The 15,393-nt window shown below is 36.4% G+C and overlaps 3 protein-coding genes across 8 annotated transcripts in view; 1 reads left to right on the top strand and 2 right to left on the bottom strand.

The window, feature by feature from the left end:
• The window catches only part of LOC135164149 (dopamine receptor 2-like), a 70,813-nt gene extending 58,907 nt beyond the window's left edge, over window positions 1–11,906 (top strand). Inside the window, exons 3-6 of one of the 5 annotated variants that reach the window (XR_010299235.1) lie at window positions 718–802; window positions 4,511–4,814; window positions 4,888–4,955; window positions 9,994–10,131. Coding sequence is in view for 2 of the 5 variants with exons in the window: in XM_064124236.1 (XP_063980306.1) it covers window positions 718–802; window positions 2,802–2,840; window positions 9,994–10,119 (250 nt within the window). In the remaining 3 variants the exon portion in view is untranslated. Of the gene's footprint in view, window positions 1–717; window positions 803–2,801; window positions 4,956–9,993 lie in introns of all 5 variants that reach the window. The other 4 variants (XR_010299234.1, XR_010299236.1, XM_064124236.1 and 1 more) reach the window with 4 other exon arrangements.
• The window catches only part of LOC135163569 (double-stranded RNA-specific editase Adar), a 105,583-nt gene that overhangs the window by 78,980 nt on the left and 11,210 nt on the right, over window positions 1–15,393 (bottom strand). The gene's annotated exons all lie outside the window — the stretch shown is intronic.
• Window positions 12,283–15,107, bottom strand: LOC135164150 (solute carrier family 25 member 44). 2 transcript variants are annotated; one of them, XM_064124239.1, is made up of 5 exons: window positions 14,813–15,107; window positions 13,736–14,050; window positions 13,340–13,644; window positions 12,897–13,083; window positions 12,283–12,809 (listed from the first exon to the last, which is right to left on the bottom strand). In XM_064124239.1, exons 2-5 carry the CDS (start codon window positions 13,908–13,910, stop codon window positions 12,490–12,492), a joined length of 987 nt encoding a protein of 328 aa, XP_063980309.1. In that variant the 5' UTR covers window positions 13,911–14,050; window positions 14,813–15,107; the 3' UTR covers window positions 12,283–12,489. The 2 variants fall into 2 exon arrangements, with proteins under 2 accessions (XP_063980309.1, XP_063980310.1); XM_064124240.1 differs by having other exon boundaries at window positions 13,736–14,045.

Here is a 15,393-nt window from a genome sequence, read left to right as displayed (position 1 = left end):
ATGTTTTTTTTTTTTTTGCCAATATCCTGATGAAACTGTTGTCAGTTAATTTGAAAATTAATTTCCGTTTTTACTCGTTTCTTTTTTCAAATATTATCCCCACTGTAAAATTTTCCGTGCAGTTTATAACCGGCGCTCCTCCATTATTATGCGCTCGAAATGCGACGAATATCGCGTGTCGTATTAACTTTATCATAGCTACTATGCAAATATAAATACTGTAGTTGAAGAGGAGGATAGAAGGAGAAAGTCAACTAGGGTTTGTACACTCCTTGTATTTGAACGGGCATTTTAGTCATGCGAACATGACTTTAATATCCTGGCCCGATCCAACGTAACTGTTGGATGTTTAATATGAGAATTCAGAAACAGAATGAGGAGTTTATGGGAATGTCCTTTATGGCTTTCATCGTTAGATAATCATGACGATCATTCAAGGTCCTCTATCTGCTACTCAAGTTTATCTCTGATATTCACTCACAGAGATAAACCAGATGAGCTGAGTTACGGCATTTTCACTCTGGTTAGTGATCAAATGCCCCTAATAATGTTACATCGGTTTTTTATAATCAGTATCCCTCTCTCTCTCTCACTTTGTGCATCTCCAATTAAATTAGCTACGATGTGAATAACGAGTTTGTGGGTGTTCCAAGGATTTAAACTTCTAAGCATCCTAATAAGGTCTTCCTCTAATTAATTTTCACTTCACGATTCCAGGGCTTTTGTCAGGATACTGTGTGCGTGCTGTCCGAGGAAAATGAGGAGAAAGTATCAGCCGGCATTCAGGTGCAAACCCAGTCAGGTGAGCCATTATTACGTTACTAGTGAATTGTAATTACTAACAGTGATTTAAAAAAACTTTTCCCACAAACTAATGAGCAGATTTTAATAGAGTAAGTTGAAATTTTTTCATTGAATTCTATTCTTTTGGAGTAAATTACGGATAAAAATAAAATACCAGACAATGGGTAAATTAGCTTAATCTAGTACCGGATAATGAGATTCATTATTCACGATTGCCAACGGGAAATAAAAAAACAACATTTGCTCCGAGATAATGAAGTTTCTTCGATAAAAATAAACGGAGAGAGAAATACCAGAGAAATTATTCACGACTCGAATCATCACCGAAAACTTTCAGAGAGAGAAATATTCACCGATTCAACGAAAGAAAAAAAAATTCACCTATCTCCGAATAAAATTCAATGAATGAAAAAAAAAATTATTTATGAAAGCTCAATTTTATTTCAGCAACCGCGAAAAATTTTCTCTCAAATTCTATTTTCGTATGTAACGGTATGAATGAAGATAGTCCTGAAAAACCAGTGGATTATGTTAACCTAGTGCTGGATAATCAGACAGCTGAAACCATCGACTAATTTAATCCCTTAATTTTCGTTGTAACAACGTCGAGATTGGAGATAGGTGAGCTAGCTTCCAGATTAGGTTGTTTGAGGAAGAGAGCGGTTGAATCCCGGGGAAGATTGTTTAGCCCAAGTCGAGGGGAAGTGTGGATGTTGCCAAAGAATAAAGGAGGGGAAGAGACAGAGAGGTGAGAGAATGGGCAACGATAATGTTATCACAAGCATGAGAGCGCATCCGAGCAAATTGGTCGATTTCTGAGGGCTCCGAGGGTATATCGTAACGCCGGAAAAACGTAACGTATTTTCCCGGGTAAAATTTGACGAGACTGTGGAGACACACATCAGTGGAGACGGTACCATGGGTTGGAAAACGGGAAATTTCTACTCTCTTATTTATTGGGGGGATTTTTTTCCCCCTTCGTCATTTTGTTGGTTTTTTTCTGGAAAATTTATTTGATCGTTCACGGTGATAGGAAAATGGGAATCCCTTCTCGTTAGGATATCACCCCATGGCGATAGGGGATTCCCAGGGGTACATATCCACGATTTGAAGGCATCATGTTCAATTCGTCAAGCCCAATCTATTTGACAATTTTCTTTCATTGGTGGGAAATTGTTTTATCGACTTTATGCGTAAATACATTTTTTTCCCTGATCAGATATCATTCGGGAATTCATTTCTAAAATTTATAACAATTGATATTCTCCGGATTACTTCAGCCGTATCAAATGGTTCAATTAAAGATAACTCAACTTTTCAATATTTTTTTTTTAACGTCCCCAAGTCCATTTAATTCAATGACGTTACGGGTAATAGAGTAATGGCCGCGTAAAAAATCCGGAAAAATAATGACCGGATTTACACAAGGGACAATCTGAAAGCAGCAGTAGCTAGTGACTTTGCCCACTTGCTCTTTCACTCGTTAATTCGCCTTTTTTTTTCACTTCTGTATTTTATTTTTCAACTCCAACTTCTTCACTTGGTGAAAAAGTTGAACGAGCTGGTAACAAAAAATATAAAGAAGTGGAAAAAAATATAGGGAGGAAAATAATTACCGTGATTACGTGGTGCTTCTGTAGCAAGTGAAATCTTACCAACTATTTTTTTTTTTCTCCCTTTTTGTTCTCTGGGACCTCACAGTTTCCATGAAATTTCACGGGGCCAACGAGGATAGTCAGGAAATATTGTAACGATCCTGTGATTCTCGTTTTATTATTTTTTTTACCTACCTATCTCATTATTTCTACGTGTTCCTATCGTACAAGAGTGAAAATAAAATTAAGTGCCACTAGAATTAGATAACAGCGTGAAAAAAAAAATACGAAGTACTCCACAGAATTATGGTATTATAATCTCATCCACGTGAAATTGTTATTCCAATGATACCCCCGAAAATTGTTGTTTAACAAATTGATATAAAATAATTTTATTTACAGATGAAAAAAATACGACGAAAGCAGTCGAAAAAACTTTTGGTATGATTAATTGAATTAACCCAGTGAGATAGGTACCTAACCTGTAGATTTTAAAAAACCAAGATAGTGTTGAAAGTTTGTCAGGAGTTAGCATGAATCCCTTACCATTGCTCAAGTAATTAGAGATTAACTTCCACCCTGATTACACAAGATACACGACGTAATCTTCAACTACATAAAAACTTTTATACTTAAATCCGGTGAAAAAAAAAAAGAAAAAATACACCAGTAAACATCACCCTGAGTCCCATAAAAATGTGAATTACTCATTCCCTTGATTAATCAAGGGTAATTATGCTCAATTGATTTGTGAGATAATAAAGCGTCCAAATTGACCCGTGTTTATCTACCTCAACTACACCCATCGTCTCCTTTACAATAAACACCACCCATTATTGTCTCCTACTTTTTCCCCTCGCTGTTAATTCCCCTCGATAAACATCTTAGTGTATCCGCCTTTATACAAATGCACTCCATGCAACTACCGCTCGTTTCATGGTAATTCCCGTCCGACCGCAGATCGATACAAACCACTGGGTGAGCTCCGTTATACAATCAATGACGGATAGAAATCTTTAATCCGATCGTGCTCAATTCCATCGGTTTTTGATATACCCATGGAGTTGTGATGTGTCACGTATCTCATTTGGACAATTATATGAGAAGATACTTCTTCGGAAATGAAAGAAAAAAAAAAAATCTGAGTCATTCGGTTTCAATTAAAGAAAGTGCACGACAGGACTGAGAGAATAGATTTTTATTATCCAGGATAAATCACTGATTTCACGAGATCCAACAGTGATTACTACAAACGTATCACTGATTATCAGGAAATTATTTATCTAAACTTCAGATCAAATTCAATGAAATATTGAACAGTCAACTACCCGTCGTAATGAAAAAAAAATATATAAAACTCAATCGTGGTTTATGTAAAGAGAAAAAGGCGGTCAACTTTGGATATGCAAAACTCTCAAAGCCCCAACTAAAAATAAAAATACCGGCCATGTTGAAGTTTGTGAAAGTTGTGTGGTTTTTGCGTGTCTGTTTGTCCCCCGGAAATTGCCTCATTCGAGTGGGCTAGTAATACAATATTTTAACGAGACAGCCCTCGCAGTATGTGTGTGGGGTACTTTGAGAGGTGTCATGTAAAGTGCAAAGTTTTGTGTGGATCACAAGCAGTGTCATCTTCATGAAATTTATTAAAGCTGAAGGAGTCCACTGCCCCTGTGAATTAAAGGGCAGGTCTTCCCCAGAAAAATTGAAATAAACCCAAATTTCCCTTCACTATTCCCTTACAATCCAATCTCCCCTCCATTCAATTATTCAGCCTTCCAAAAAAATTCCTTCCCATTCGAAAATGTGAAACACAAATAATAAAATACAAAATTCACATAACTTTATCTGACATGTTAAAAAAAAATCACCGAAAATAAATGAAAATAATATCCTTTCCAAACGTACGAGTCACATAATAAATCATCGACAATTATCAACGTCATCAATAACCCCCACCCAACCGACAATATATCGAACATCATCGATCGAAAAAAAAGAGGAAAAAAAAAATGGCGAATAGAGATGTCATCATTGAAAAATACTTGAACAATTAGAAATACAAGTGACTATCGCGCATGGGCGTGGCGGTTGTGCTATTTTTTTTTTTACAGAGATTCTCGTCCAGGAAGTACTACTCTACGTGCTCACTACACCAGGCCCGACGTAGCCGTGAAAACTCCTGCGAGCAAACCTACATTTAACGACCTAAGCGGAAACACACACGCTCTCTCGGAACTATCTGCGTCCACTTTTCCGCACGTGTCGTCGCACTGCGTCCAGCATATTACCTCCATTGTTCCACCACTCCCTTCCTCCTCCTCCTCCACCCCTCCTCCTTCTCCCCCCTCCCCCCTACCCTGTATTTTTCCCCTATTGTCCTCCCTTATTGGATTTCACCTCCGTTAATTAATTTCGGTAACAGCCCCCTTGTTCCCTTTTTTATTTCTCCCGCCATATCTGTTTTGTTTTAACTCCTTTTTTTTTCAAGTGTCCCTGTGTACATTGGCCTGCGTCCTTTAATCGCCGGTGGACAAACAACCTTTAAAAATATTTTTGGTATGTTGTACCCAAGGTTTTTCATCGGAATGAAAATTCACGTGAAAGATATCTTCACTTAGTGAAAGAAAAAAAAAAACAGAAAATTTTTTTATTTCATTTAGAAAAGAAGAATGAAAATCCTCAGTTAGAATGGAGGAACATTGGCACGCCAACCGTTACGCACGTGCACGAATACTCACATGACATTGTTGTTGTACAATTGCACGTGAATAATGCAAATTCATCGTGTATAAATTTCCGAGTGAATCACTACACACGCATCTGGCATGATTTTTTTTTTTCAAAATTTTATTATTCAATTTATTTCAGGAACACTGTTAGAAATTTCTTTGATAGTGAAGGATCATTCTTTTTGAAGAATACCAGACAAAAGGATTTGAAGGGAATTTCTCCCGAATATTAATTTGAAGTTGTCCAAGTTCTTGATGGAAAATATTGGATGGACAGAATTTTTAAAAATGGACTTTTTAATAAATTGAATACTGAATGAGGAAAAATTCCATTCAAGCCAATGATGGTAAAAAAAAAGAATGTATTCTAGTCGTAATTTCAAAAGTAATTTTCCAACAGTGTCTACCAGCAGTGTTGTTTGAAACTATCACTGCGTCCTTGAGACCAATTTTCACCGAAAAAAAGGCCTGCAGTACGATAAAACGACGGAAAAAAAAATTCAAGTGATAGGGTTTATCGTTGGCAATACAATTTGTCATTTGACGCGCCATAGAACCAAAGGGTTATGGTTCAAGAATAAACGCCCTGAGAATTGAGATGACGGTAACGGTAGGGCGGGATAAAAGTCATGGGTACAAAGATTATTGCATTTTCCCAACAAGCTTTACTACTTGTCATTTCCACACGGCGGGTAAGTAGAGGAAATGTTGAAAAAAAAAAAAAAACTTCCCCGCAATGAGTGAAGATGCGGAAAAAAGGTCAGACAGAAGTGTCTGAAAACAGTAACGAAAAACGAGAATTGTGACTTGTTCAGTGGATAAGGAAAGTGATAATAAATGTCAGAAACGGAAAGTGTTGGTGGAGGTTTTTACAACTTGACACTGCATCTCTCTAAAAAAAAAAGTGGGGGGGGGGGGGGGGGAATGGAACACTTTTTACCTCCATCAACTGTACAATGAAAAGTTAAACTCTCTCGCTGAAAATTTTTTCTGATTAATAATACAGAAATAATATGTCCAATTACAAAACTTTTATTCACGTCAATGAAAGGAAAAACTTAATTAAAAGAAACCCGCATTAAGATTCCGAATAAATTGAGGGCAGTTCCATACACGTAATTAAATTCTATTTAATTTAATAAAAAAATATGTTTAAAAATTCGAAAAGCCAAAAAAACAACCGATTGCTGAGAAAATCACTCGAAGAAATCAACAAATAGCCGAAGGACATATCTAATCTAAATTTCCATCAAACTTTTCAAGTGGTCACGACGAAAATCCAGTCCTAACAATTGAAGGACAACTATTGCATACCTCATTTGCATTCCACTTAATACAACTGAGTATTTGCATAACCTTCAAGCTGCCCCGTTCATTCTACCCCCAGTGTCTTACGTATGCAGAAGTGCACTGGGTATGAGTTTAGACAAGAGATGGGCTAAGGGATGAAGGAAGCTCTGTAATACGAGAGAATATATCTTCCATCATGGAATTCTAACGGTAGGATGTGGATCATAGGAACATGCGTCCCCATCAACAAACCAAAACTATATTCCAGGATGGAAACTACCAACTGTCGTTCGCGGTATCATCAATGCCCTCACCCATACCTGTACCATCTATGCATAACTTCCCCCTCTTCTTTCATCCCTCAGCGGAGTGGTGGGTGAGAGAGGAGAGGGACACCCCAAGTCCTGTGTATAATCCGGGTAGTTCTGTATTTATATCGTTTTCCCCCACTTGACGACGTGAATGGCCAAGCAAATGACGTGATTTCACCCCAACTTTGGAAATTACCTTCAACCACTCTGAATTCCCAGTTATGCAGTTTAGTACAACAGTTGGGCCATTTGATTGTTCAATGATTAAAAAAAAATTATCATCACTGGTTATATGTGCTCAATACCAAAAGATTAATCACTGGAGGTTAAAAACTAACCCTTAAAGAGTAAAACTGGTTTGCAATAAACGTGAACATTTTATTGAGTAATAAATTTTTTTTTATCTCAACACTTTTTCCTATATTTTATATTTTACAATTAATTCCCGGTAATTGACGAGAGATAAAAGTCCTCATTCCACCTGTTAAAATTTTATTTTATTCTATCAGTACCGTAGTGTTAGAAAAACGGAAACGCTTTTCCTCCGTACAATCATCAAATGAAACGATATATGCAAGTTTGACATCATCAATTTGTCTATGCCTCAAATAAACATCGCTATAACCCGTGATTCTGACATAAACAAATTGTATTTCTCCCCTAATAATTAAATGACTTGTGAAATCGGTGTGAAAGCAATATGTCATTCTCCACAAAAACAAGAAAAAGAAATATAAAAATGTGTGACAGAACGGAAAAGAGAATAGAAACAACGTAGTTGGCCCCAAGGGATTGAGTCGTAAAAAGACAGACCCCGCGGGTAACCCCATACCATTCGTCCGGATTTCTTTTTCCCTTGTCCCCTTCTTTTTTTTATTCTTTCACTTCACTCCCGTATGATACCACCAAGTTTTTCCTGGCGCTCCTCCTCTCAACTCCAGAAGTAGAAAGTATAAAAAAAAAAAATAGCCATCCGGTCACGTTTCTGTGTCTTCCTCTCCGCACTTTTCTATTTTCCGTTTCAATTAATTTTTTAACTCAAAAAAAAAATAGTGTCAAGAGACTTTGGAGCATTTTTCAATTATTTATTCTGTCTTTTCTTTCAAATTCGAAGGTTTCAAAGTATTTTTTAGTACGCGGAAATTATAAGACGATTTTTCGAATAGAAAATCCCCTAGATTTTTGAATCGTCCAACGAAAGTCCCAAAAATTTTCAAGAAATATTTCTGGATCTTTAAAACTGAAAAAAAAAACTAATTTCAAACTTCGGTAACTTTCCCAACGACTCCAGTAGAACGGAAAAATCCCAATAAAAAAAATCGTAATTCGAAAATGTTATTTCCTTTCAGTGGTCATGGAAATCATAAAAAAAAATCGCAAATACTGTTACAAAATTTCCATCACCATTCAACATAAATTGAATTCACTCGTGTACAGTAAACGAGAGAATTTTTATCCCTCACCACCAACTCACACGCATACACCTCTCGTTATCTCCCTCCCACTAACCGACTTCATCGACTCTTTGATGCGGCGATTGTTCTCTCCAGTGATTCCATTTGGAAACAGTCCAACGATAAAGGGGGTGGAAGGGAAAGAGGGTGTAGTTAGTAGTTACGCGTTTTGGGTGCGGATACAAACGCAAAATCAATTACTCCATCGATGATTAGATTCGATACTGGGGATATTGCGTGCAACTGGCGCCATTTGATAAAATTCCAGTTTCATACTCCTCACACCAGATCCTCTGGGGATCGGTAAAAAAAAAAATTGAAATGGCCAAAAGTATTGCAAATGGCAATTAAAATTGGAATTGAAATTCCACAAAATAGAAAACTTTCAGTCTAATGATATTTCCCAGTGCAAAAATACTATTTTAGAAAATCAAAAAGCCAAAAAAAAATCTAAATCTGGGGGACAGGAATTAAAAATGATTGAAAATTCATGGTGTAGTTGAGGGTAGGTACGTGGAACAACCATTCGGCGTGACAATGCAGAATGTCATAGGGTGGTAAAATGAATTGCGTATAGAAGTGGGTCGCGTGTGTACCAGAGGGGTCTTTAAAAAAATATATATATTAAAGGGGGGGGCGGAGAGAGAGGGGGGTAGAGAGGAGTATATGAAGCTCTGCATCGAGCTCTGCACGCTCCATTTGTTAGGGCACCGATGCCAGATACTCCAACGTCTCCGAGGCCTTCCCCCCAGCCCTACCACCACCACTTCAACCCTTTTCCCTAAACCGTACTACCGACTTCTACCCTCTCAAACGACCAATGGTGAAGAAGAAAGCGCCGAACGAAGAGACTGCACGTGCACTATTTCCCCGCAGTTTTCTTACGTTTACCCATATTCGTCAACTCCCCCCCCCCCCTCTCTCTACCCCCATTCGCTTTGTCAAGTGCAGAAACCCACAAAAATATCGACACAAGTGTCCTGAAAAGTAGAGAAGAATAGTTCGCCCAAAAAAAAAAAAAAAATTACATGGACCAGCGAATTTTTACGACTTCCACTTGTAATATATCGATTCACCGTAGAAAATCCGATTATTCAGCGTGCACGCACACACGGATATTTAATATATTGCAACTACCTCTTGTTCTCGTTATCAATGCATTGTAATTAATCATCTTTTGCATAATAAAATACTGAATTAATGAACTTATGGAAATTATGCTCGCTGGCTTTTGTAAATTTATTGTGTGAATAAGTTGTATTTCATTGATTAATTCATGCTGATGTGAAAAATATTATTGGTGTGATAATTGGCATTAATCGTGCAACTTTGAATATTTTACGATCAATTCCAACAATTTCTTAACGGTATTTAATCAAAATAAGATAACTGATTTCGACAAAAAAAAAAATTTCACAAATCATTTTATCTCTCGACGGTCCAGATATTCTAATCGTCAAGAGATGTTTGATTTTAAAACAATGAAATTCATGCAACTTAAATGAAGAAATTTAGTCAAAGAATTAACAGTAAATCCATTTAATTCCAAAAGTTCAAAAATTTTTGTCTAAATAAATACACGAGTCTATGAATTTCCGAAAAATATCGTCAGACGATTCATTTTTTTTCTTTCACTTTTCGACTGTATAATTTTCCTGCATAATTTGTCTTCCAGCAACTAATTATCCTGATAAATACTCCCCCGCCCCCCCCCCACCAAACTTTATCACTATCGCTAAAAAATAATCACCTCCCCCTCCCCCACGATTTGATAAAACTGAGGTCAACAATCCATGAATTTTGATTGCAGTACGTGAGTGGAATGAGTGCTGGTGGCCAAACAAGCAGCGTTAGCTACAGCAGTGTCAGCCAGAGTAGCGACGGTGGTGCTTACGGTGGCATCAGTGCCAGTACATCATCGAGTGGTGGTATGTGACGTACTGCTGGGCCCAGAACGGGGCCAAAGAGGGACAGAGCCATAAGATTTCGGGATACGTGATTGGAGGACGATAGGGCGGCTGACATGACGCCTGATATCATTGAAGAGGAAGAGGAGAAGATTGATGAGGAGGTGTCAGAGGGAACTGAGAGTCTCGATATTCCAGATGACGATGAATTGGAGGAGAGATTTGAGCGGTGGAAGCGACGAGTTGATATTACTATTCCCGAGGAAGAGAATGAGGATGAAATACCTCAAGTCGAAGAAACGAAAATTGACGTCACGTGATTCTAATTTATTTTTCCATTCATTGTCACTCATTCCAAATATTTTTATATTAAATATTATATTTTATTTTTTCATGCATAGAAATATTTACGACAATATTTTCTTCTATTACGGAGAAATTAATTGTTCAATTAATTGTTGAATTCTATAATTTTATAATTTCATATAGAAAATATTTTTAATCTATGATTTTTTCAATTTGAAAGAAAACATCATTTCTGATGATTACATTGAATTTTCCCATAGTATTGTATGAATGAGGGAATGAGGAAATGAAATATCCGAAAATATTTCAATTGTCCTATCCTTTGAACAAATCCATCATCTCTTTCACTGTCCCGCGCAATAAGGGAGACATTAGGACTGCCACAAATTTCATCTGTACCACGATGTAATGCAGAAATAATAACCACTGCACACCGGCTGCGATTGATTGCCCCTCGAGGAAAAAAAAAAAACTACTATTTCACTCGGGTATATCCAGGGTTGAGCCCTGGCATTTGCAATTTTGCCCCGATGAAGCTAGTCTACCCGAAATGACATGAATTTTTACCGAGTTCTGCTCAACTCTCACTGTCTCTCATTAATTAGAGGCGTTTTTTTTCCCCGTCGCATTTTTACCCCATCATTATAAGTTTTTCATGAATTGTATTATTCATACGCAGCCGACGACAGATGCAAATGGAATTACGTATAAACAATGTCATTTTATTTCAACCAGATTGACCCGCCTGACCGGATAAATATGTAGGAAATCGACAATACTCAATCATTGGGTTTATCGACTGACATAGTAAAGAAATTATAATACGATAATTTATTGATTGTAAATACGTTGCCGATCGAGATATAACATTTATCGACCAAGCAATTTTTATCGACTGAGAGTAATAATACTGAATTACCGACTGATGATGGAAAGTTACCGACATTAAATGTGTTTATTATGATGAAAAAAAAAAAACATACTAGAGGTGATAACCGAATTGTAAATAAACAGGGGAATTTTTAAAGTTGAAACAATGATATTAGATGTATCACTGAGGAAAATTACGATTCACTGGATGTGATGATTACGAAGATGAAAATTTTTATCTTAGAAGTTAAACTAAGTTGTTGGAATAAGATATAAGTTGATAGACAATGTGTAAATGGCCAGGAGATGAAAAGAAATATTGTAAAACAATCGATAGGAATTTGTAACTAAGATTTATCGGTGCGATGATTGTTCTCTCCTCTCAATCATCTTGTAAATACTGTTTAAATGGAATATTATTATGAGTATATTAAAATATATATTATAAATGACTATTTAACGTTGGAGAGAAACGAGGTGGATTTTTTTTATCGTTTAGAGTCAATGATCATTAAGTTTTTACTCTGATTTTTGTTTTCCCTTATGAGTAGGTCGTATTAACAGATGTCAACACTATTGTAACTCATGTACAAGCTGATGAATCCATTGTATGACCACTTAAGTACCTTAAAAATGTGTCTCTCAGTGCTGTCCTTTATAATACATATATATATATATAGAGATATTAATTCGTATTTTCATACCCCAAATATTATTAAAATTCCTACTGCCATTCTTTTGACTGATTTACTTCAAAAATAAATGCTTTAACTCTGACTACAATTCCAGTGATACGGTAGGTATTGAGTTGGAGGACTGGAGAGCTAATGTTTGTCAATATACATTAAAAAGTATAGAAAGCAAATTTTTCACCGACACCTGCCCCCCCCCCCTCGATCCTAAATTTCTAAAAATTCTACGAACCGCTTGAGCTAGTCATTCATTCATTCACCGAATTAGTTGTGGTATATCTATTGACACCTCTTCCGAGTTAATAATAATGTCGACTCATAATCTGCCTGATGAATGTTTTATCCAGAATATTTACATAATAATAAATTCATCCATTTGTCTTATTTACACGATACTTTGGTTGCCACTGAAGGATTAAAAAAATGAAATCAATTATTTTCACACACAGGTTACGGAATGAAGTGCTGTTCTCACTGTTGTCTTTGGATAACTGTCACTTGTGATATTTTAAAGAAATGAAATTTATTACTTCACCAACGAATGAAATTTCTGTATTCCTCATTGATGCTCATTCGTTTAATGGTCTCGTAACCAACTATTATCGAAAAACTGAAGCAAGCAGATTGAACTAGTCTGGCTGATAATCCCTTCTTGAACATACTCAACCCTTCCTCAATCCACAGAATTTTAAATGTCTGACACATACTGTCCAGTCGTTGAACTTGAAGTCGTGCTCTAACAATATCTAATGGATTTGTAATTATTGTGGTTGTAAAACCACCCAGTGTTCCAGCCATTGCTTGGATAAACAGATGAGATACCCAGGATGGTAGAACCCTAATTAATTCATCTGGAGAATAATTTTCAAGTGAATTAATAAATATATCGACAAATATAACCAACTCCCACCAATATCTGCTTTATTCCTAACACATACCCTGATAAAATGTGTAGAGACCCCACCACAGCGCACTGTTAGGCACATATGCACAGAGGGATGCGACATAACCCCTGTAGAATCCTTTCACACCATCTCGCTGATAAATTAGTCTAATTATTTCCCCCGAGATGTATGCCCTTGATACACCTGGAGCTAAATTGAGTCCAAGTGGATTCATTCCCATCTAAAAGAAATTTCTTGAATATTTATTGGCTATTCGTAATTAACAGTGAGAAAAATCAGGTAAGAAGACAAGCCATAGGAGAGAAGATTTTTGAAACAATAACGTTCAAACAATTCGAGCAAATCTCAAAACTTCCGACAAACTTCGACATCATGACTTGATCTAAAAATCTGATTTAAAAGAATAGACCATCCCAAGGAATTCCAAGGAATTGGCAGGGAACTTCGAACGATGAATAGCAAAAAAATTACATCACCTTATCAAATACCAATTTTCCATGTTTCATATTGACCCCAAGTACCATTAAATGTTGGCTGAGTACGTCAAAGGGAACAACAATGGTTTGAGCAACAGCACTTGCAGCCCCACCGCCGATAAGTGCCTTGATTCTCGAATCTAGTCCAGCAGTGAATGGATCCTGACTGAGAATATGTCTTACCCCTTCGTACGTCGAAACGTAGAATACACCAGAGACAATTTGAATTGAGCTTATCCAAAAGCCTCGGTAGAGGCCTGAAAGGCCTTCTGTACGATATATTTTTCTGTATGCGTCTATCATGCCTAGAAATATTCAAATAAATATCCTTAACTCCCTGAATCACTCCTTATAAATATCAGCATGGATCACTGTACTTTTAGTGAATTCACTTGCCCGTATACATGTGATTTCTTCGTTGAACTTGAAGTCTTGTTTTTATAACCGTCAGAGGATACAGACAACATCGAACGGAAAATGACGAGAGCATGCTCAGTGGAAAGAACTTGGTCTTGTCCATCATGTCCCATTCTATGGTACGAATGAAAGGTGGTGCCTCTACCGCAGACATCTTGAGGATTTGGTCCACTATTATTCAGATATAAAAATGAGGAATAATTTATATTCCTTCCGTAGTTACTGATAATTTTAAAATGCCTGAATTGGCGCATCTCACTGGCACTTGGGCATTACTACCCAACGATTTCTGTACTGAAAAATAATTCACAATACTGTCAAGGATTTACTAAACAAAACACCTCTAAGTTATTTATCAATTACTTTCTAACACCAAAGTCAGCCAACTCATATTGTCGTTCATGATGCAAATTGCAATGAAATTAAATGTCAATAGAACGTCCCATCAACGAATTATCCTTGTCCAGACCATTTTGCTCTCACAAGAATAGTAAATAGTGAAAGAAGAAATAAAATTCGAAATTCTATTTATTAACAATTGAGAGATTATAGATTTTTAAACTCTCCAGGCTCCTCTCTCTGACAATGAATTATTTTGAATAAAATTATCCAAAAATTATTATCTGAATATTCATTATATTGCAACTGGAAAATAGTCAGGGAATTGCCAATTCAAAAAACCCAAAAGCGAGTTCATCGATCGATGATGAAACATAAAATATAAAGCCAACAGTCAGATTTACTACAGACTTATGACGCTAGTGAATGCGTATATGTATACAAGTCCTATTATATCGTATTAATAGACCGAATGGAGCTCAAGATCAGAGACGTAATTTCATAAAACATGGATCATGAACACGATATGAAGTTGAAATCATGAAAACACCTGAGATTGAATCCTCAAGGTTTCAACTGAAATAGCAACATTTACTATTATTTACTCGAATCTGAGCCAATGTTGGTCACCAGTTCAAGGTTACATTACTGAGCCTTAGAACAGTTGACAGAAACAAATCACACCGAAATTTTGAAGAAAGCGTGGAGTGAACTTACATGATGTAACAAAGTGGCCACAATAATCACTGACGTTCCAACGTTATTTTGGAGATGGAATAACTAGTTTTCCCTTTGATTATTCCCAATGACACACCATTTTACTTATTATTTTGTTCTTATGCAGATATCCAATAGTAACGAGAGTTTTATCAGGGACGTAAAAAATTCTGTTTTGTGTTGAATTATTTTCAGACTAATGTAGTGAGATTTAGCGATGGTGAACAGAAAGTAATCGAACAGCTGAAGCCTGAAGCTGTCCAGTTTAGTTATCAGCCGGGCGTATTTTCAACAATTCTGCGCATGTGATTTCATCGGCATAACAAATCTATGAGATTGCAAAGAAATGAGCAGCTGGCGCCATCTATTGGCCATTGTGACCTTTTTTTTTTATCAACTTGTGATAATGAAGGAGATAACTCAAGCTCCTAGAAATTGCTATTTCGCGCGAGTAAATTATTATTCCGTTTAAAAATCAATCTGCCAAATTATTTGGGAGAAATAAATACAAAATAAAAATTCAATCGTATTTTCCGGTAATTTCTCATTTCCTCATTAAAATAATTTTGATTCTAAAAAAT

This window comes from Diachasmimorpha longicaudata, chromosome 6, assembly GCF_034640455.1.
Source record: "Diachasmimorpha longicaudata isolate KC_UGA_2023 chromosome 6, iyDiaLong2, whole genome shotgun sequence".
Taxonomy (NCBI): domain Eukaryota; kingdom Metazoa; phylum Arthropoda; class Insecta; order Hymenoptera; family Braconidae; genus Diachasmimorpha; species Diachasmimorpha longicaudata.
Note: the sequence above shows the minus strand (reverse complement) of the source record. Positions and strands in the feature narration are given on the sequence as shown.